The 24076-nt window shown below is 37.3% G+C and overlaps 1 protein-coding gene across 2 annotated transcripts in view; it reads left to right on the top strand.

The window, feature by feature from the left end:
* CTNND2 (catenin delta 2) overlaps positions 1-24076 on the top strand; it is a gene marked incomplete at its 5' end in the record, with an annotated part of 876397 nt that overhangs the window by 453349 nt on the left and 398972 nt on the right. For both annotated transcript variants that reach the window (XM_081303245.1, XM_081303246.1), the window contains 3 exons: positions 5297-5331; positions 5652-5768; positions 20234-20406. In XM_081303245.1, the coding sequence (XP_081159371.1) occupies positions 5297-5331; positions 5652-5768; positions 20234-20406 (325 nt within the window). The remainder of the gene's footprint in view (positions 1-5296; positions 5332-5651; positions 5769-20233; positions 20407-24076) is intronic.

Genomic DNA, 24076 nt, shown 5'->3' on the forward strand with positions numbered 1-24076 from the left:
GTGGAAAAAGAAAATAAGAAAATGTATTTGAGCAGGTTCATAAGAGACAGGGCATCAGTAGTAATGGTTTGTTTTGTGTCTTTTCCTGACATTAAGGAAACCCACTGAACTTTCATATATATATATATTTTTTTTTTCTGAACTTTCATATATATATATATTTTTTTCTTTTTATTAGAAATGGCCTGGAGGTGGGTAAGGAGACTATCATACTGGAAATGGCCAGGGTGAAAATCACTTCTCTAGGAAATCAAAGGCTATTCTTTGGTCTAAACAAATTCCCCCACCCCACTGCATGCCCTCAGAACCTGGAAGTTATTGGTTGCTTACCAGAAGTTTTCAAACTACCTCAAACTTAAAACACTATAAAAGTGACTGTAATTTTTCTCACATATGATGGAGAAAAAAGAGAATTATATATTTTGTCATTATTTTTCTCTTATTTGTACTTATATATTTCAGAAATTTTGATATTAATTAGTTGCCAACTGTCAGTGATTCTAATAATTATGACAATTTTATGTGCAATGGAATTACAAGGAGTTATAAGAGCGTTTAACTAAACTTGTTTCTAAATGTAAGAGCCATGGATATTTTTATTCTAAATGTAAAAGACATTTTAAAATTAATGCCAACATTTTATCCTAATGTCAGAACATTTGATCAGTTTTCATGAAATAAAACATTAAGCTCAAAGTGAAATTCCCCTTTTACCAATCCTTGGACTTATTTCTCCCCCACCACAAGCCACTACCATAATAAAAGTTCTATCTTCCCAAACCACATGTTTATTCTTTCTTTCTCCTTATGTGTGTATGTTTATATATGATATTGTTAATGGTTTCAAAAAAACCTTTCACATAATTGGGAATTTGCAGTATAAATCTCTTGTGCCACTTGAATTAATTTACTCTATATTTTTTTGAGAACACTGTATGGGTCTATTTAATTTCTTTTATTGGTATTTACATGTACATTTCCAGGTATTGATGATGGTTTGCCCAAGTGTTTCTCTAATTTATTTTCCTACCTACAATATCTGAGAGGAATTTTTCTGTCTCTTCCCTAACACTTAGTGCTTTCTAACTGTTTGACAGTCTGAGAGGAGTGGAGAGAAGGCTTGTGTTTCATTTGTATTACTCCAATTCTCTTAGTGTAGTCAGTGGCCACACATGCATACATTGCAAGAGGCCTGGGTTCAATCCCTAATACTAGGGGGAAAAAATTTGTCACAAAAATTAATTACAAATCAGTTAGAATATTGCCTGGTACAAACAGAGAACTTTACAAGTGTTGGCTCTTAGGATTTTGCTTGTAATGTAATTTTGCTTATATTGTCTATAAAGCTCTTGCTAGCATGTTTAAAGGTTACATGCTATTGTATGGTACTCACTAGAAATCTCTGTTGTCCTCACAGTCATTGGGTACTAGAGCTCATAAGTAGATAGGTTTGTTTAAGTGCCTATGGACTGATCTAAACCACATCTATATTTTTCTTAGATTTTATTTTTTTGAGAAAATTTTTGTTTCAAGTAATAGCATTTTAGCAATAAAAGCAAACGTTATTCCCTGAAGGGAAACATGCATGTAAGCTACAAACAGTTTCAAAACTGTGTCTTCTATTAAACTGAACTGTTTAACTGAAAGAAGTCTATCACAAGCAATTCCTAACTGGTGATGTGAGAGTGTCTGAGACACAGTCATGATGCAAGTTTATTAAATGAATTAATAGTTTGTTTGCTTTTTTAAAAGACATCCACCTTAGAACCATTTTTAAGAGAAGGAATCAAGGGAGTAAAATATGCAATTGCATTGAATCCCCTAGCACAGAGAATAAGTGTGCAGTTAAAGGAAATAAAATCCAAACCAGCTTTCTCTCGGGATTTCTATTCTCTGTGATCAGTCATACTTTTAATGCATGTTAACTGTGCGAAAGGAATCAGGGAAACCATTGAAGTGATTAATGCCTTTGTCTGCCCAAAAGGAAGGTGCCTCTGCTTTAAGAGCCTAGTTTTATATTCACTGTGGATGGTACTTTTTCAATTGCAGTAAGGAAAATGTTTTTTCTTCTTTCTGTTGCATCATAAAATTGAAACACTTTTGAAGGAGATGGATAGAAAAATAAATGTTATGTAGTAGCATGATGTGGAGCCCTGCACATAAAATCACCATGAGGATGGACAAAAAATCCCAAAGGATGACTCAGAGCTTTGGCAGCACCTTGTCTGTGCTGGGGTTGCCCAGACACTTTATCCTGCTTTCTACTGTGGAAACAGAAGTTTCAAAAAAAAAAAAAAAAAGAAAGAAAGAAAAAAAGAAGGAAGGAAGGAAGGAAGGAAGGAAGGAAGGAAGGAAGGAAGGAAGGAGGGGAGGAGGGGAGGAGGGAAGGAAGGAGGAAAAAGACTTAAGAATGCAAATCATGGCACAGAAAATTTCTATTTTGGTCAGTGTGAAATCTCTTCTATAAAATCAAACGATCCTGCAGCTTTTAACTTTTAACACATCAATGGTCTATTTCTTGCTCATGCTCTGTGTTTTCTGTGGGTTGGAGGAAGTCTCTGTGCCACATGCTGACTCAGGGACCCATCCTGGGCCTCAAAGGACAGAAGCTGGAAGACCTCATGCCTTCCCTCTGTGCTTGGGCAGGAAGTGAGCCCTGTCACTTCCTGCCACAGGCTCTCACATGACCTCACCTTCATGCAAGGGGAGGGCAGTGTGACCCCCAGTGTGGCTGCAAGGAAAGGACAACTGGACTTTGCTGAGCCCCGAAGCAGCGTCTGTTGAATCACTCATGGGGGCTGCTCTAAATAGCTGGGTGCTTAAGTGTTTCCCTCCATGATTTTGGACCATGAATGAGGAGTTATTTTGGAGTTAGTTGGACAGGTTCATTCAAATCCCTGTTGAATTCTTCATGAGCTGTGCAGTCAAGTTACTTAACATCACCGAGCCTTATCTCTAAGGAGGGTTACGGTGATGCAAAATGTCAGGGCTCTGGTATACAGTAAGCACTTAGCAGTAAATAGCTGTGGTGATAAAGGCATGTACTAGTATAAAGAGGGTAGTAAATCCTGGAGGATATGAGAACATTTTTTATTGTATCAGAAAAATATTTTATCAGTTTCCAGGGGCTGCCTTAACAAATTACCATAATTGGGTGCTTAAAATTTTATTTTCTCACAATTTAAGAGGCCGAGAGTTCAAACTTAGGTCATCAGCAGGGCCCTGTTCCTACAAATGCACAAGGGAAGGTGCTGTGGGTAGCCTTCCAGGTTCTGAATTCTTCAACCAATCCTCAGCTTGAGGCTGGATGGCTGCACTCTCTGCCTCCCTTTTTACTTGGCCTTCTCCCCTGGTCTTCTCTCTGTGTGAGAACATTTGTTAATAGATTCAGAGTCCTCCTAGGTAAACCAGAATGACCTCATCTGAAGATCATTAACTTATTGCATTTCAAAATCTCTATTTCCAAGTAAGTTACCATCGATTAGTTGCAAGGTTTCTGTGTACACTTATGTTTAGAAGAGAGAAGACCACCAGACATCCCACTACAAGATGAAGGAAAATTCCAACCCCATGTAAATACGTGGCATATACATGCTTAGAATTGGATCAGCCTTAAAGTATGGAATAAAGTAGTGGAACAGCTTTAAATTCATAGTGCATCCTTAATAGAAACAGTATCTACTGGTTTTCAAAGATAATAGAGCATGAGGGTCATCACAGTGCAGATTCTCAGCCCCACCTGAAGATTTTCTGATTCTGTGGGTTTCTGGTGAGGCCTAAAATACATGTATTTAAGAAGAGCCACAAATGATTCTGACACAAGTAAGCATTTGGATATACTCAGAATTAATATGCCTCCTGCAAATGACCATTAAGATTGATATTGACATTTACATCATTTAAAAATCATGGTTAATCAGCTTCTTACAGTATTAAAATAGCCAGGATGACTATGGTTTAGATTTATTGTGGTGATTCTTGGATTTTGAGATGAGATTGCTTAATGTTAAATGCCACTTACTAAGAGAACCTGCTTTAAAATTTTTTTAATATTGATTTTAGGATTTTATTTCTATTTTAAGGGTTTGACTATAGTTTGATGTTGCTTTTATATAATATTTTATCTTTTCAGTGCAAGAAAGAGTTTCATGGGACTGAATTTACCAATTTATCATTTCATATAGCAATTCTGTGGCTAGCTCTTATTGTAAAACCATTTTTTTAGTTTGCTAATGCGGGTTGATGCAGGAGCAAGACACACTATAAAAGTCATATGTTTCTTAAGGGACTATTCTTGTATTCATTTGCATCAATCATGGCTTTTCTGAACATTGATTTATACCAGAAATCTCTTTTTCTCCTGTCAATGTATTCAGAAGCCACCTCTAAGGTACAGATTAAAGACCTAAACTCCACTTGCTGTTAAGGAACTGATGAGCTATTCACAGAAGCTGCCAAATCAGAGGCAAAAAATCTAGTGAAATGAGGGTAGAAAAATCATTCTCCGAATGATATCTGTCAGTAATTGACATTAAGTTTCTTTCCAATTATTGACATAAAAAGTGGGCAGGTAGGAAAAGTCCACACATACGATGAAAGTTGTTCACATTTAGAAGCTTTAAATTTATCCATCTATTTTGTATTTAATAAATTATTCAAAATAAATCTGTTGCCACTGTGTACAATATGATTGGCAGAACATATATACGAACAACATTTTATGCTGGATTATTTTATAGATATATCATCAAGTGAGAAAGTCAGAAATGTATATTCAATTGGTGGAAAAGTGTTATTAATTTTAAATGACAATTTAAACTATAGTAATTAACTGAAAGGAAGTGTTCATAGGGAATGTCGAAGTAAAGGAAAAGATTTACTTTATCTTCTTTGTAATAAAAAGAGAGTTATTTCTTCTTTGGGCTACTTTACAAAGTCTATATATAACCTTATTCAGACTTGTAGTTTAAAATACCTAAAATTATGTGAGACTGCATGTATACAGAAGCTGTATTGTAAGGAACAAGTTTAATGGATTGATATTTGTTAAAAAAAATAAAATAAAAATGAGCTGTCCTTGTGGAAATTTCTGAACAATGTTCATTTACAACATGGTAGTACCTGTGAATCAAAAGCAATACATGGCAAATGGACGAATTATGCCACTTTTCTCAGTGAGGAATTAAAGGCAGTGTCACGGAACCAGTGTACTGCTCCGTTGAGCCTTTGTGACTTGCAGTTTGGGATGTTTCTTTTCTAATCAGCGCATTATACCTGTGTGTTCTCTTTTTTGCAGTTCAGCAGAAGAGCAGTTTCATTGGCAGCCACAAGGTAAAGTATGGGCTCATGATGGGTCCTTACGCTTACTTCCACATACAGTAAATGGGAAAACGTGACAGTTACAGCGATGCTGTTGTGATAAACAAGTGGGGAGCGAAGTTCTCATTCTCTGACCCCTTCATGTTCTCCAGGGATAGGTGGAATTGGCTGGCCTTGGCATTAGCCCTGGCTGTCAATTACAAGTTTATCCAATGAGAACTTCATGGAGATGATGGATTTCTTGGGAAACTTTTTGATTATTAAGTTGTAATTTCAAGCTTTTAGTGTTATTATCACTTACTGATTCATCATCTTCAAATATCTTATTTCAGATGGTCAAAAAGATATCGAAGATGAACTTACAACAGGTCTTGAGCTGGTGGACTCCTGCATCCGATCACTGCAGGAGTCAGGAATCCTTGACCCGCAGGACTATTCCACCAGCGAAAGTAAGTCAGATGGCAGTTACAGTGGAAGACCTTCAGGACACAGCATATTGTGCCATAGTTTTTTCTGATATAATTACTATTATGCACCATATATGATAGGGCTTCTAGATATTTCTATACTTGTGTTATCCATTTCCTTCCACTCTCAACTACCTGCCCACATTACCCTATCCTGACTCCCATTAATTTAAAAAGCTCTCTTAACTCAGTCATTGACATCTAGATTTTTTAACCAGATTTTAACATTAAGACTAGCATTTTAATGAACTCACATGCTTGTTTAACCAACAAAATGTCTAACTTGAAATTAAAAATCATACATGCTTTATTCATACAAATAATTTGTGGTAGAGATCTTTAAAATCTGCAATTATGTAACAAAATAGATATCAATTTGGTATAATGTATACTGTTAACTAGTATTAATAATAATAACGTAATACTCAATAACTTCTTATATGCCTACACTTAATTTTGCATTACTATATTAATTTCAGTAGAATATTGAAATATTTTTTCTTTTCATTTAATATATCTAACCAGAGAAATTGAAGCAGAAATAAAAAATGTGAGGAATTGAAATAAGTCATTTTTTAATAAAATGTAAAATTCTCTGGACTTATTTTAATAAAATTCCACAAAAGACTAAAAAGGAAATAATTTAACTATATCATTTTCTCATAATTTTAGTATCAAAAATAAATGAAGCAATCAATTCCTTAACTTTTAAAAAAATAAAATTGCCTCTAATATACTTGAAGATTTGTCTTATAAAAGGAAAACATAAGAATAAGATAGCATAGTTATCTTATAAACTATTTAATTTATATACTACATCATCTTCTCTGTAATTTTTATACCACCATTATTATTTGGATAACAATCCTGTAAATATCCAGACTGATTTTTAAACCCATATCTATCCCCTTAATAGAACTCCTAAAGTAAGGTGAATGATTGTTATTTTACTTATTCTCTGTATTTTATATTTAAATGTAGAATTATTATTTTTCCCCAGAGTCATAAATATGTTTATGTTATAGGAGTAGCTGTATTTAAAATGCATTTAATTAATATTTGAACCACACGCACTCACCTTCCTAGAAAATAGGAAAGGCAGACATAGAATAGTAGGTCTTGCAGTGAAGGAGGCAAGATAGTGTATATCATTCTTTATTTATATTAGAAGATCATTCTTCATATAAGAATAGATCATTCTTCATATAATAATATAATCCTTTATTAAAGGTTATACCTCATTCTAAACTCAAAATTTAGTTTAGAGTTCTAAATTTCTAAATTTTGAGTTTAGAAGGAGGTATAACCCTTAATAAATAGAAAGCACAGAAAAAAAGATAAAATAAGAGGGAGACATTAAAATAGAAGTGATAAGTATATCAACCTAGTTATGTGTAAGTGCATTGAATTCACTAATAAGGATTATAATTCAAATTTGAAGTTAACAAAGATAAAATACTTATGTGACATTTATAAGAAACACTTTTGGTGAAATTAATTGTTAAAATTAAAGGACTAGACAAAATAGTGCCAGCAAATGCAATGAATGCAAAGAGTGGAATTGGAAGAATATTGTGAGGTCAAGTGGAATGTATCATGGAACACTGATCAGAGTCAGAGAGGAGCTAGGTAGTGAAACTGTTTACCTCTAAAAATATGCTAGAACTAAGGAGCATAAATTCACTGAACAATATAGAACCTGAGTTCTAATATTAAAGCTAAAGAGGTTGATGGAAAATATTGCTGTAGACACTTCAATGCTCATTCAGAAAGAATGCTACAAGAAAAAGCCACAGAAAGTCGTAAATTAAAACTAACAAATCAGTGTATTAAATAAATTTTCAAGTTTTAGTCATTGAATGATACTAATTTGTTTGTATATGCCCAGGTAATATTGACAAAAAGTGATCAGATCCTGGAAGATAAAGACAATTACATAGAAAGGCTATATTACTTGATAATAATTCGTGAGAATTAAAAGTGAATAATAAGGGGGGGGATATAGCCCAGTTGGTAGAATGTTTGCCTCGCATGCATAAAACCCTGGGTTTGATCCCCAGCACCACACACACACACACACACACACACACACACACACAATAACAACAACAAACAAAAAACCAAATTGAATAATAAAATAATAAGCAAAAAATAAATAAAACCAGAAAACATACTTCTGGATATCTACTGAATTATAAGCAAAAAAGAAATTGCATAAAATTTAGAATGCAAATAAAAAGGAACATTTTATAATAAAAAATGAATCCAGATGAAATCTAAACTTTGTTATTTAAAAAGTAAGACAAAATTTAAAGGAATGTTGTGCTTATTTTGGGAAATCTTATAAAGAGCCAAATAAAGTTTTAAAAATCAACAAAATGAAATGATAAAAGTAAATTCAGCTGGGTGCAGAGACACATGCCTGTAATCCCAGCTGCTCAGGAGGCTGAGACAGGAGGATATCAAGTTCAAAACCAATCTCAGCAAAAAGTTAGGTGCTAAGCAACTCAGTAAGACCCTGTCTCTAAATAAAATACAAAATAAGACTGGGGATGTGGCTCAGTGGTCCAGTGCCCCTGAGTTTAAACCCCCCCCTCCAAAAAAAAGTAAATTCAAAGACAAGGTAATGCAAAATAAAATAGAAGAGATAAATAAATGGCATAGAAAAATAAATAAACAGAATGGGTAAATATATGAATTTTTTTATTAAACGCCAGGAGATAATACCAAGCTTTCCTAGGTGAGAAGCTCTGCTACACCTGAGGAAAATGGAGAGGATTTAGCTTTCACTTTAGTTTTCCTGTAATATAAATTCAGAAGTCACCTACAGTGCTGGGCTGTGGTTCAGTGATGAAGGCTTAGAGGTTTGGGGCCCTGGTTGAGTCCCCAGTCCTGCAATACCAACTAACAAAAGTCACCTCAAATGACGTATCTTCATCACAGGGAAGCTAAATGCTTTGGTAGAGCTTTTTCCAAATATATGTGGTAACTGTTGAATTTTTGTTTTTCAGAAAGATTAGTTTCTTTGTATTATTGTATGCAGAATTACTTGAAGACTGATATAGGATTTTAGTTCATTATTCTTTTAATAAGTTCTTGCATCCAGGTTGAAAGAAAGGAAAAGAAACCAATCAAAACATAAACCAAAAGAAATTGCCATGTAATGAAAACCCTATCCCAAAACCCTGCAATGGGGCTTTGGAACCACAGTGAAATAGAGAATATTATCCTTCAGAAACATTCTCAACTTTTTCAGTCACTTTCAGACTGAAGTAGCTGAGTAACATTTAGAGAAATAATTTGAAAATATTGGGTAGATAGCATCATTTTGGAGATCAATATTGCCAATTTTAAGTGTTCATAAGGCTATAAAATAAAAATGTCAGTTGCTCTGTGTTTCAGTTAGAGTCCAGATGGGATACAGAGAGTCTACACACACACACACAAAAAAAAAAAAAAAAAAAAAAAAACTTAACTGAAGAGAATTGAATTAAGGAACTCTTTGTACAGTGAATGTTGAGATACACGGGGTGTAGCAATGACCAAAAAAATAAAAGCCCTCACCACCCTCACACGTGAAAGAGAGTGGAGGGACCACTGGTACCCACAGAGTTGAGAAGCATGGAGGCAGCAGGAGAAGGACTCTCCTAACCTTCTTCTCTCCTGCCCCCTAGTTTCCTTTCTAGGCCTCCTATTGGCCAAACCCAAGCAGAGGCAGAGAGCAGGGCATCGTTGCTAAGAGGATGGCCAGACAGTGAAATGCCAAGTGAAGCGATTAATCAGCATGAATCTCTGCTAAATAGTAGAAGCATGCACCATGTGTGTCCTTGTCTGGAGGCATAGCAAGTAGATACGCAGGGGCTCCTTGACACTCTCCTTCTAATTAGAGAAAGCGCATCAGATGCTGCTGGTCCCTTGTGATTATTCAATCAGTGGCTTCATTAAGCTGGAATAGTCATGAACTAACTAATGCTAAATTGTGCCTGGCACCCTGCCCTTGAGAACCAGTCCCTTAATCCTAACTCAGAAGGGACTCAAACAATGCTAAATACGTCTAAATCAAGTCCGAAAAGAAAATACTAAAAGGGAAAGCAATCTCAATCCCTAAGCACATAGTACTTAATTTGTTGTATTTAAAGCTTTTACAGTTCTTCTTTCTGAGGTCCGGTTAAAATAAATTTTGAAGCATAGTAACCCTGTCTTCTTGACCCTGAGGCAAGTGCTCTGCCATCCTGACTTTATGGGGTCGTACACCTATAAAGGTTTTGCTGTACTTTAGTGTTTTTTAAAAATGCCATCCTAACAGAATGTAAATCGTGTATACAGCCGTTGGCTTCCAACACTTTTTCATGACTGCCGGCTGTGTAATTTCAATTCTAACAAATATGTGTCACCGAGTCACTAGGAGGATGTTTTCAGAAATTGCAGTTGTTTTACTGAAACAAAACAAAGCCCACACATCAGCAACAAAGACAATTTACTGGCAGAACTTACACCCATCAGCTTCTCACATAATGCATAGGTTGGCCTCACCTGACACGGACCAAATAATTTATTTAAATTCTGAGATAAGCATGATTGCATTTTGACCAATAATTAACACCTTATTATCATCAGTCAAAAATCAGAAATACAGAAAAATCAGAAGTATGAAGAACAGCTTGGGAAAAAGGACTTACATATTTAGCCAGAAATGTGTTTAATATTATATTTCAAATGCTAATTATTTCTGTCTATGGCATATTAATAAATTGAAGTTCTACCATATTTTAGATAATTTTATCATTCAACAGGAAGAAAATCTTGGAAGCTGACATGTTCTAAACATTATGTTAAAACCTACATTGTTTTGATTTTTAAACCAGCATTTATTTTTAAATCAGGAATCAATTATGTAGGTTACCATTTGAGCAGGTAGAATCCAAATAGAATAATCATATGTAATTTGGTAGAAGCAAATATATTATTCACTGTGGATTTACAGACTATCATTTTCATTTAATTATTGGGAATATACTTAGTTCACAAGAGACTCTGAAAGATCAGGTTATTAAAGTGCTATAATATATTACTCTATATATCCCTATGTAATAATAATATTGAACGTGAGAGACCTTCTGTGAAGTGCCTGTTTTCATAATTCCTGCAAAGTATAACACCAAAGGATGCAGAAATAGTCTGGGTGTATAAAATTTTTATAAAAATTATAGTAATCAAAATGAGAAGTGTATAAATCAAATTGGTCAAAATATAGAAATCATGGTCAGGGGAAATGGGCTGCTTTGTTTGCTTTGATTTCTGTTGTGTCAGAAGCTGTGTTCTCACATCGACCCAATAGGATGGAAAACCTCTGGAAAGGGGTAGAAGCCCTAGATTCAAGTTCCCTCACTCCCTGAGTAGCCATAGACTGTCACCTGACCTCTGGCGAGCCTTCATCCTGGAACTGTGTCTATTTGAGTTAATTGTCCAATCCTCAGATTGCTCCTTCCATTTGAAATCAGTTTATCATATGCTTCAATCCAGGCATGTAAAATCCAAACCTGATGGTAGTCCTTCCAGAATTTGGTCACCGTATCCAGGTCTAGGGTTGCCCAAGGCTTCATTCATCCACTTGATTCTGTTGCAAATCACTGGTACTTACTTGTGCAGCCACTTTTGCTGTTTGACGCCAATGGGAAGTTAGTGGTGGTGGTGGGGAGTGGAAGTCATGAGCAAAATCACAGAGAAAACACAAAGATAGCTCATAGAAAGAAATAAAAACTTTCAGGAAGCTGTAATGATCTTCTCTTTCAGATAGTGTCTCTACTTGGTTTTCAGCTAATATTCAATTTCTTTTTTCTTAGATTTAACTTAGATTTCCTTCTATCACAGAGACATTTAAGAAGCATGTTATACTTTCTCTAAAGAAGTCACCAGCTCAGGGGCAAAACTGGGAATTGAAGGGATAGGCAAAGGCATACAGGAGAAGGAGCTCCTTATCTATTGCCTACACAAGAGAGAGTTATACAAAGTTCCCATTAAACACATCAGCTGGGATTAAGCCCCAAAATTAGTCTCTGGTAAAAATTTTCTGGTTTTGAAATTGCAGAGGCACCATAGATGCCCAGCACATAAATGTGAGGAGGTACCCAAGACTCTTTCAGGGACCCTCAAAGTCAAAGGATCTTCACAATATCGAGGTTACTAATCTCTTCTTGCTTTTGCTCAAGCAAATGCTCAGGTGTGTTTGTTGAGAGAACCTGTGGTGTGTGACAGCACCAGTGCTCTCTGACAGTTAAGAAAACATGTTGCGTGTTGTTCTGTTTTTTTTTTTTTTAACTTTTCCAATAAATAGCATTATGTAGAAGTCACATTGATAAAAGCTCTCAGGATCTTCAATAATTGTTAAGAGTACAAAAGAGTTATAAGACAGGGAAGTTGGAGGACCACTAGGGTAAACATCAAAGGGCCAAGAAAGTCTTCACTGTGAAAAGATGTATGTCCAAGACACATAAATAAAATGTGATTAAGTGCACAAGCAAGTCATGCGGATATGAGGGAGTAAGTGCCCTACTTGCCCAATCAGCAACTGTTTTGTGAACTCATGTTATCCCATTAATCAACTGTGGCATTTGCTAAAGTTAGCTTCTAAGTTTTTTTTCTTCAAGACAGATTTATGTTACTTCTCTATTCTCCCAACAATGATTGATAATGAGAAATAGGTATCTACCTTCATCAGCTCATTAATTTACAAAGAAATATATAAAGATTTTTCTTCTCTGTGCGATGTTAATTCTTTAATGATCAATAATCTGGAGACAAATTTTTATAAGGAAATAGTTGGGAAACTGGAGTAACTATAAAAACATTATTTGTTATATTATCACCTACAACCCTATGAGATTCCTTAAGACTCTTCAGTTACACATTTTGAACTATAAAGTTATACATTTGACATTTGTCTTTTCTGGTAACTGCCATTTTGCTCAGTTTCCCCCATTGAATATAGATCTAAAGAAACAGTGAGATGCTACATATTGTCAGCACATGAACAATCTTAACTTTATTCATTTCAAATAGTCAAACTTGAAAAATCATGCTAATTAAGTCAATAGCATTGGTTGAATCTAAATCAATTTAAAATCCAAATGGGTGATTCTGTGTTCCTGGGACCATTAAAGTTTTAATTTTCACTTAAAGCATTATGTATGGAAAGCAATAGGTATTCTGGAGACAGAGACATAGAAATGAAATTTAAGAGCGCACCTGCTCAGAGAACATCCACGTTGACTGTAAGCTTCCTCGCATAACAAGCCCCTTGAGCTTTCCCCTCAGTTAATTTTTGGAATCCTAGATGGCTGCACCACGATTTTCAGGCAGCCTCCTCAGTGGAACTCCTGCAAATGAGCTTTATAAGTTACTAATGAAGCTCAGGAGAAAACAACTAGCTTACCACCACCAGCCACCTCTTATTCCAAGTAAGTTTATAAATTGACGAGTTCTTCCAGAATCCATAAAAAAGAAACTTCTGCTGTAAATGAAGCTGATTAGTGGCACAGTTTAAGCACAGTCTGTATTTTTTACTCTTCAGAGTGAATTTGTGGTTAGATAGGACTAAAGTGCTCTGAACAGATTTAAATTTGTCGGTAATCTTACAAATAATCAACAGTTTTTCTCATTGATTTTGTAATTTATAATAACTGCTTCGATACAATCACCACAACTTATTTCCTTTATCCTTACCTAGCATCATCTATGAAATATGTTCCCTTTCTCTGTATTTGACGTTACTCAAATAATTTACTCTCATTTAAAAAAATAATAATAAGCTTCAAATCATGTTTAACCTTCCACGAAGAGCAGGTAGCAAGAGGGTAGCAATGAATGTAAATTGCTCGTCAGTGATAGAGGTGTGTGGATCCTGGTGTGCTCATTTTTCATGGCCTACGTAAAACTGTTTTTAAATCGTTTTGAAAAAAATCAATTTAACCTAAGACTAAATAATGTAATGTACTTCCTAATGGCATACATTTAACCAAAGCTGCTCTTTGAGATGTCAGTCCTGAACATGTGCCTCTCAATCTGTATGTTTAGATTCTTTTCATTATTCTGAATTAGGGTCCTCATAAACATCCCCTTGGTTCCTAATCAAGATGCTACCCAACTCTACTACCTGATTTTGTTGTTGTTGGGGGCTTCTTGTTGGTGCTAAAATAATCCACTAGACGTCCCCTTATTCTTATGGCCCTGGCTTCCTCGACTGATGATTCTGATGTCTATACCTCTGCCCTAAAGTTTCATTTACTTAGAATAAAATCAAATGGATCTGCTTTCATCCTCTTATAATCAGTAATTTCTGGAAATTCACTGAAGATCTAGAGAGACAAAGCATGTCAAGTTTTTTTAGACCCAGTATTAAAATCCAGTAGGGTTCCTTTCTAATAACAGTGCATGCATCTTCTCCTCCAACTCCACCCCTGAAGAAGTAAGCCTGTCCGTCCCTGGACATCAAGTGCCCACACGCACACCTCTTGCTGCTTACTACTCTGAAAGCACAGATGTGCTCTTTCATTTCCTATTAATCATGTTCAGGACTGATGTCCAACTTAAGGAGACCAGAATCAGCAAGTTTGAGCAAACCCCTGAAGATGTGCAGAAACAGAAGCCATGCCCTGCCCGAATGCTGTCTGCTGCATTATCTGAAAAGAAGTCCCTCTGGGTGGCAGAAAACTCTGGGCACCACTTCAGTGTGGATGGGTCCCCCTTCCAGGGATGAGACACTTCCACTCTCCTTTGCTTCCTATCTATTTCTCTACTGAGTTCCCGCAAGTGCTTCTCTTTGTAGGTCTCTGAACTACAGGCCTTCCTGCCAGCCCTGATCTCTAGGCGCTCCTGCCTCTGAACACAGTATTCTTCTGTTCTATTCCTTACGTGTCTATGACCTCTGCTTTCATCCTCTTTTCTTCCTCCCCAATTTCCCAGGGCCTCTGTTCAACAGTTAAAATTCCTTGGAGTCTGGTCTTTCAGAGTGTTAAGGTAACATGGCAGGGTAGGGTTGATTTTCTCTAGGCAATCAAGCATCAGGACAGGCTGCCTGGAGGTGGTGACATTTAAAAAAACACCTGAAGTTTGGGAATGAGTTTTGACATTTTCAGAGAAAGAAATTTCAGACTAGGGGAACAGGAAAATCTTTCACTGGATGCCAAAAGAGTTTAATTTTTCATTGCTTGGCTCTAACACTAGGTGCTTGTTTGTTTGTTCTATTTTTACCGAAAGCAGGCCATTTTAATGAACGATGCGTTTGATGTCTCCTTTGCAAATTGAAAGCTTAAAGAATATTGAAAGTAAACAATAAATGATGTATGGGATGATGCTTTAACAAGATTTTCAGGAAAAACAAATCCCAATCAAGGTTTTATTATTATCAGACCATGTGGCTATGTAATTAGATAAGTAGATGATGATAATAATAACTGACATTCACATTGCAATTTATATTTTTCCAAGTGCTTTCACAGCCATTATCTCATTTAGGTGCTCAAATGTAGAGAGTAAAATGTGCAGGGACAGAATAATGTTAAGGACATGCAATCTGAAGCCAGACTGCAGTGTTTGAACCCCGTTCCCACCACTAACCGCGGGCTCAGCTAGAGGGACCCTCAGTGCCTCCAGCATCAGAAGGAATGGCAGTCCCTTCTGCACTGGGATGTGTTAAAAGTCAACAAGGTAGGAGTTGCCCAGGACAGTCCCTGAACTTAGTAAGCATTCAGTCCCTGTTGGCTGGTTTTACTGTGACCTCCACCACTATGGTCATCACCCTCTCTGCCTACATGAACCTGAAGGAGGACTAGGGCCCAGGTCTGCAAGCATCTAGTCCTGGTTTATATATTTTTACCCCCAACACACACCAGTCACTTCATTAGCATGACCATGACTTAAAAATGCCACATTGGAGGCATGGGGCATTTTCTGTATTATTACACACTGTGTCTTTTTATTACACTTTACTGTATTCTGAAACCAGCAAGAATTAATACTTCAGATAAAGTCCTTTTTTAAACTTCTGCGAACAGATCTGGTGCACATGATCATGGAAACTAAAATATCTAGTTAATTGGAGCAAAAGAAACTGTGTATTATAATGTCTTTGTTTATATGACCTATAAGTGGGTCTGGATTTTTATGTAAAAATTAGTATTTTGGCCTCTATATTCATTGAAGTCGACTTTGTTCCCCTGGTGGTAGACAGCAAGCTCCCCCAGCTAGCACTAGAAATCTCCAAGCAGCAGTTTGCTGGGAAAGAACCGTAATCTGAGGTGTGAAGAGTTCTTCAATGAACAAGAGGTCCTCCATTCAAGAAATACTTTTTCAGCCCTAACATGTTGTTTTGTGTATATTTGTGACTTCGATAGATAAATAGTGCTTGATCTTAGACAACAACTCCTGGACTTGGAGACAGAAGTCAAAGATCTAAGTCTCATCTTTAAACTATCACATGTACAACAGCAGCTGATAGCTTAACCTCCCTTTGCTTCTGTTTATACTTGTAGGGTTAATGAAAAAGATAAAAGTATAATTTTGTTTGCAAGTTGTTGTGTTTTCTCTAGTCAGCTAGTGTATTTGAAAACCTATTGAGGCCAAAATATTTTACTGGAGATCCTTTTGGGGGGGCGGGGGGGGGGCAGGGGCGGAATGCCACAGTGGTATGCACCTGTGATTCCAAATAGTCTGGAAACTAAGGCAGGAGGATCTCAAGTTGGAGGCCAACCTCAGCAAGGTAGCAACAACCTGTCTCAAAATAAAACACTTACCTAACATCATGAGACCCTGGGTTCAATTTCCAGTACATCAAATAAAAAATTTTTAAAAGGTACTTTGCCCAGCAGCTCAGGAGGCTGAGGCAGGAGGACCGTGAGTTCAAAGCCATCCTTAGCAATTTAGTGAGACACTAAGAAACTCCAAGAGACCCTGTCTCTAAATAAAATACAAAAATATTTTTTAAAAATAAAAAAGGACCAAGAATATGGCTTAGTGGTTGAGTACTCTTGGGTTCAAAATCCCTGGTACCAAATAATAATAATAATTAATAAAAAGGTACTTTGCTTCATCTATGTTCTTAAGTTAGTGGGATCAACTATGTAGTTTCCTTGAGATCTTTCCTCTGCTCAGTGGGAGATAGTAAGTTTTCATCAGACCTAGGACAGAAGAGTGTCCTGAGCATTATCACTTTGTCTGTAAATGGCGTGACCTCTTCTCCTTTAAAAGGTCAGTCTTTCTGAGCAGGGCCCTGGCCTCAGGTACAAGGACTCTCCAGTGATGGGTTAGGTCAGCAAAGTCTCTTCAACCCCTCAGATCAATGTTCTGAAGATGTACATGCCAGGACATGGCTTCCGCCTTCTCCCACCTAGAAGGGCATCATGACTCACTGTAGCTCACAGTTCAGGTTTCTCAGGAAGCAACCAATTGCACTAAGACAACGTGTCCTTTCCCCAGCTGGAATCTTAACACCCAGCCTCTCCCTCTTCCCTACCACATCTTCCACATTAGCCATTTCCAGCTCCAACAGCCTGATTTACCTCTAGCTCAAGCAAAGAACTGATGTAAACTCAAAAGTTCTGAAGAAAAAAAAAATAAAGTCAAAAACTATAAATGCTTTTCAAATCTTTGGCACATTTATATTTTCTACCTCAATGCACAGTAATGTTGATAAAACTAATTGAGAGTTAGTTATATGCAAATTTTACTCCCATTATAAAGTAATTAAGAACTGTCCTATCATTTTAACCTTTTTCATATTTTCGTACATCTATGCTTTTCAAAACTGGAATGAATAAATAGGGTTGAATCAGTACCTAGTGAGCAGTGGAAAGAATCATTCTCAAACTCACCCGAGGCTTGGCTATTGTCCCTGCGGTTCTTTCCTTGCCAGGTGATGTCAGTGTTGTAAAATGATGATGTATTGCTCATTGTCGAAATTACCTTTGTCAGAGCACATCTAGACTTCAGCACTTGAGATGTTTGAGCAAGATAATTAAATAGAGAATCTTGGTTTGTTTTCATTGAGTATTGATCAAATACACAGCTGATTCTACAACAGACGATCAGATTTGATTATTCCATGACATATTTTTTAGAAGCAAATTAATTTAATTGAATTTTTTTTTTGAAAAGGGACTTTACATTGTCATCTAAAACTCCTGCCAAGCATCATTGGTAGGTTTCTGGAGATAATTGTTTGAACCTATTTAGAATATACAGAATTATTTTGCTTGCTAACTACATATCAAGAAAGTCCGTCAGAATAAATTCACAATCTTGTCGAAAGGCAAATAATTAGGCATGCACCTATTTTCCTTTATAGACTCTGTTAAAATACATAAAATTAAAGATCACATTTTACTTCATCCTGTCGACTTTTGTGAAGTCTGTGTATAACTGCGTGTCTGCTGTAACCTTCATTGCCTTTGAGATGCATTATTGTGGGGAAGATGGTGTGGCCAGTACAGACTATTATGTCCTCAGTGGACTGTCCTGAAAGAAATAGCCCATGTAAGTCACAGTGGGAAGCTGCCCATTAGCAGGTACAATGGTGACCATCAACCTAAAAGGGCCTTTGCTCTTCACCATAGCTCACTCTTCTCCATTAGGATGTGACCTTCAGCAGAGACCAAGGGTAGCACCCGTGGCCAAAATCCATCACCAACCTGCTAGTGCTGACTTCCTCCTCTTCCCTATGGGTAGTCCTCATGTGCCACGGTCCTCAACAGTGTCCCCTCCCTTGCCTCCCAAAGGCTTTCCCATATCTCAGCAGACACATTGCCAGGACCTTTAGAGAACTCCCCTTGCTGCTGAGCCTGGCAGCTTCCACTGCAGCGAGGGAGACATGTCCCTGGCATCCAGAATGAGATTCTGAATGCATCTCTCTCCAGAGACTTGTGTATCTGACCATTAGGCCTGTAATACCTTCAATATGCATTAAATGGTTTTTGTACAGACTATTGGAAACTTAACCATCTGGTATATACTATTTTCTTGGGACGATATGCTTTAAATTAAAAGAAAAAGAATTATAGCTGTACTTTCGTTATGCCCTTTATGATGAAGTTGGAGATGAATGGAAACATTTCTGTTTTCTTGTTTGACTTTTTTTTTCCAGAAACTACATCACTTACAAAATACCAAGTCTTTTTTATATAAGCTAATTGCCTTATTATTAATATCCAGTGCTTTTAAAAAACAAAGGATCTATATGTTGTTTAGAAGTTCCACCAGAGAATCAAAAGGAAAAGGAAAGACTTAAATGGCAAAGTTCACGTGCATAAAAACAATGTGTTCTCTTATGCAAGACCAGTCTGTCTCATGTCAAATCTAGGCTGTCACTTACCTTAAAAAGGAATAAATGGAAAATGCTCACGCTTATTAGAAATGATGCTACTGTCTAAAACAGACAAAGGAGGGGACCAAGGATGGTTTAATGGGTAGAGGACAGGCGATGTTATATTATTACCATTCATCAAAAATGCACCTTTGTACCGTGTTACAAAGAAACATGAGAAAACTCGGATGGCTTATCACACCCCTCTTACCTCAGCTCCCTCTTAAACACACAATGCAAACTAGCAAGTACGTTTCTGTTCCCCGATGCTCCTTTTTACACCCAAAGTGAGTATTAAATTTGATTTTTGAAAATTTGCCTGAAAAGAAAATAGGTAAACCCTTGCAAGGATCCTATCTAAACAGAGCATAAAAAAATAACACACCATTTCATATGAAATGGTAATTAAATTATGAGGCCAGGACCTGATTCTCATTTATTCATCCCTTGTATTATCAACCATGTTAGTGGCACCAATTTTAACACTGTGTCTTCTCTTTGTTCTCCTACTGAGCGATGCTGTGATGGCAAAGATAAGTAGTCATCAGAGATTGTGTGAGATCAGAGTGAATTCTACATTGTATGAAGAGCTATTAATATTTTAAACACTATCTACCCTTCTGGCAATGAGGTATTACATCACTATTTATACAATGGAATTTGTCACTGATTGGAAGGTTTCAAGTGTTATAGCATATTGATCATTATCTGGGAGATGTAATTATATTAACACAATTAACATGTACTGAAAGCTAGACTTTTACATTATTTCATATGTTTCTGATATTGTATGATCCAGAAATAACTACTTGATTAACTAATTTCTCCAATTAGAAGTGTCTCTATATAGGTCAGGATGAGATCATTTGAAAAATCTACTCCTTTGAGAACTTTTAAACCGCCAAAAAAAAAAAAAAAATCTCATTTGTGAGCTGAAGTCGAATTATTTGGTCATTTTAGTTCTCAGAATTCAAAGCATAGATGGCTGGAATCATGTGCATGTGATAATTCTAGGCTACTCTCAATAAATAATACATGTCATTTCTGCTTCACTGAGACTGTCACTGACTGCTCTAAATGACTTTCAATGCAGGGCCCAGCCTGCTCTCCCAGAGTGCACTTCAGCTCAATTCCAAACCAGAAGGGTCTTTCCAGTATCCGGCCAGCTACCATAGCAACCAGACTCTGGCCCTGAGTGACACAGCCCCTTCGCAGCTCCCAGCCCGAAGCACTCAAGCCCGAGCTGGGAGCCAGAGCTTCAGCCAGGTATGTGCCCTTTGCTGTATTGTGTCGGTGGGCTCCTAGGGAACAGGTAGAGATGATGTGTGCAAGGGATGCGGTGACCCAGCTTGCCTTTCAGATATCCCATAACTTAACAGAAGATCCCCTTGGTGCTATGAATGAAGGAAGGGAGTAGTAAAGTGCACTTGTAAAGTAACACTGGAGATTCAACGTGTCTTCTTTAAGAATATCTGTGAGTTGCTCTTGCATGCTGCATATATTTAGCTGCATGAATATGCAAATGGGCTTTGAGTTGCTGTATCCATGTCTATATGTAATGGAAGTATAATATATGCTCTGAATTTGTCAGTGCTCCTGGAAAAAAACCCTGAGCATTTTTTTTCTCTTAAAAAAAAAAAAAAAAAAAAACAAGAATGCAACTATTCTTTGTGGTTAGTCTTCTCAAGGAACACAGTGTAAATGTGTAAACAAGTATACAGAACTATTCTGTAGATAATTGTAATTAGTTTAGGAATAGTTACACTTTGTTGAGTATGGTTTTGAAGTGTTCCCTTAATGTTTTCTTTAAGGCACGGGCTTGTTCTTATACTTTGACTGCATAAATTTATTAGCTGCCTTCAAAACCAATGCTTGGTTAAAAAAAAAAAAAAAGAAAGAAAGAAAGAAAGAGAAATCAGTACCAACCTGGAAATGATTTCCAGAAAAAATGTATGTGTTGTAATACATATATGTAGCTAATATTTGTGTTTTGATGATTTTTTGGTGCAAGGTATGTTCTATCAATCCACCAGAGTTAATGTATCAGAGGGCTGTCTTGTATATTGCAATTTTAAACTTATTTTCAGTGGCATAATGCACATTTTAAATTCTTTAAAATGTTGGTGGACCTTTATTTTATTCATTTATTCATTTGTAGTGCTGAGAATCAAACCCAGTGCCTCACACATGCTAGGCAAGTGCTCTACCACTAAGCCACCACCCCAGCCCCAACATAATACACTGTTAATCTCTGTGCTTTTACTGCTAGAATGAAGGAACCCCTCCCCAGTCACCTTGTTAGCTGACATTTCTCAGGCACCATCTCTGCCTCTGCCTTACTGGCCCCACTACCCATCACCAGCCCCTGTAACCCCCAGGTCTTTACCTTCTGTGCAAATGTATTCTTATTATTCCTCCCTATGTACTCCCAATGAAACTGAAAGCTGCCTGAGGGCACGACCTTCTCCATCCTCATACCAGTAACCCCTAGCAAGCCTCATGAACACAAGAAATGTCTGCAGAGAGGCAAGAGGCAAGGAAAATTAGAATAGCCTACTGCAGGCAAAGTCACTTGCTCACTAATGTGACATTAACATTATTGGAACACGTGTTGAAAACTGTCATTGCACTACAATTATTAAAGTCAGATGATTGTCTCGGCAATATTGTTAGAAACAGGACTGCCTTCTTCCAGCAACGCCCGTGTCCGCGAGTAGCGTTGCCCCTTTTACCTTCTTGTGATGCTAAGCTACAGGAAAGTGGCTAAAACACAGTCAACACTGGGACAAAGGCCTGTCCTTCCACCTCACATGAAAAGTGTACTTTAGGGTTTAATCATAGAGTGTTACTAAGCTGTAAGGATCTCAAAAATGTGTATTTGAAGTCACCAGATGTATCTCAAAGGTGCCAATGAATGTGAATGCTCAGAGAGAGAACTTAAGTTTGAGGCCAAGGTTACTGGTATACTCTCCTACTTGGCAGACGGGTAGTTTGAACAGTCTGAATATTCCAAACAAGGAGTCAAAATGTACTTGACAAGCAGAGCAGAGAGTGTTGTTAAAAATCTAAACTATTTCTATAGCTCCAGGTGGTGATGGCACCATGATTCACTCTAGTTGTGCACAGCAGTGTGAAAGCCATTTTTTTGTATTGAGTCTCTGACAGGACCTGTGACTTGAAAGTAATATCAGAGAAATGTTGAAACAGTAGGTCAGAACTTGCACTCCACATTCGGAGTTACGTCCTTGGAAGAAGGGAGGCCACGTCCCACTCCAATAATGTCTGCATTGTTCTGACCATGGAGTGGTTCTGCGAATCCTATGATACTTTCTTTTCAGGTCAGGAATGGCATGAAGTCTTTCCTTTAAGGCTAGGTTTATTTTTAGAGTGTCTTGTAGTTGTAAAGTGATACAAGGGCTGGTGAAATTCTAATGAATACTAGCAGATGCCCAGCCTAGTGACCGAGGTCAATAGTCAATCAACACAGATGCATTTTATATTTTCATTGCTGTTGATTAAAAAAAAAAAAAATGTCTTTCTAAAATAAAGCAAATGGTTTTCTGACTCTCAAGTCATATCTGAATGCAGTTTCAAAGGAATATCCTAAATGTTTGAGACTCTAGTTTTACTTTTGTAAAAGCTCTAGTTTATCCACTATAATAAATGTTTACTGAGGGGCCATCACCAAGCTCTCTGATCAGCCCTGGTGATGCATGTCATCTGTATTGCCCATTGATTCCGTTCCACAGAAAAACTACAAGTCACGAAAATTGCCATAAAATACTAGTTATCTTGTGTTACTCCCAACTAAGACCCTTAAAAGTGATTCTCAGACTCTAGGAGGAGTTCATAAAGCTGGGTTGAAGGAAAACAAGTGTCCAGCCCTTCCCACCAGCCCTGTCTGGGAATCAGCATGAGCAGTCACAGCTCTCTTTCTCCACACCTGGCTCTCTGCTCAGCCCAGCTGCAGGCTCGTACTGGCTCTGCAGATTATCACTGCATCCCTAGCTTCTTCCTCCAAGTCAAACTGTGCCTTTGTGGGGGCTCCTTAGAGGAGCCTCAATCAAAACAGAGGGGCTCTTCCAGTTATATTTATATATCTCTGGGTTATTCTTTGAAGCATACAAGATATTTATTGTGTGTCTAATGATGCCGGGAGGCCATATGGTTGGCATGGAATAGCACATTCTAGCAGCAGGGATGGGGGTTCAGAAAATGAACAGAGTGGATGAGCAAACTGCATAGTATGGTATAAGGTGATAGTTTCTATGGGAAGAGAATAGACATGCAATAAGGTAAGCAAGATTCAAAGGACGAGGTGGAGTGTGACACAATAGGAGACCCCATAGAGAAGATGTTTGGGCAAAGATGTGTGACTCTCTGGGGTACAACAAATGCAGTGGCCACCATATGAGTAGTCTGGTATGTTGACAAGACAATAAGAAGACTAGAAGAAGGTGTGGGAGTTGGCAGGGTGATGGGAGAGATAGGCGGTCATTGTGAGGGGCTTGCCTTCAACTTGGAGGAAGGTGAGGAGAATTCTGAGTGGAGGAACAGTGTGATTTGCCTCATGCAATAAAAGCATTGCTCTGTCTTAGCACATGTCATATCCTAGAGCCACTTGCAGGGAAGTTTATTTCTTCCCATCAGGTTGCCTCAATGCAAAAGCTATTCTCCATATCCCCAGGAACTCACCCAGAGTTCACCAGATATCCATCAGGTTCCTCCAGCATCCGTCAGATTATTTATAATTATGCAGCCAGGGTTGTGCAGGAGCAGGTCAGAAGATTAAGAGGTTGGCCATCCTGCAGGTTTTGCTGCTTCTCCTCATGCAAAATGTCCTATGGATTGTGTGTAATTCTGAGTATACAACTTCTGTCATAGAGGAGCCACCCTAAAAAGGTGGGTTTCTCCCCATGTCTACACATAAAATAGT

This window comes from Spermophilus citellus, assembly GCF_964194105.1.
Source record: "Spermophilus citellus genome assembly, chromosome: 1".
NCBI lineage: Eukaryota > Metazoa > Chordata > Mammalia > Rodentia > Sciuridae > Spermophilus > Spermophilus citellus.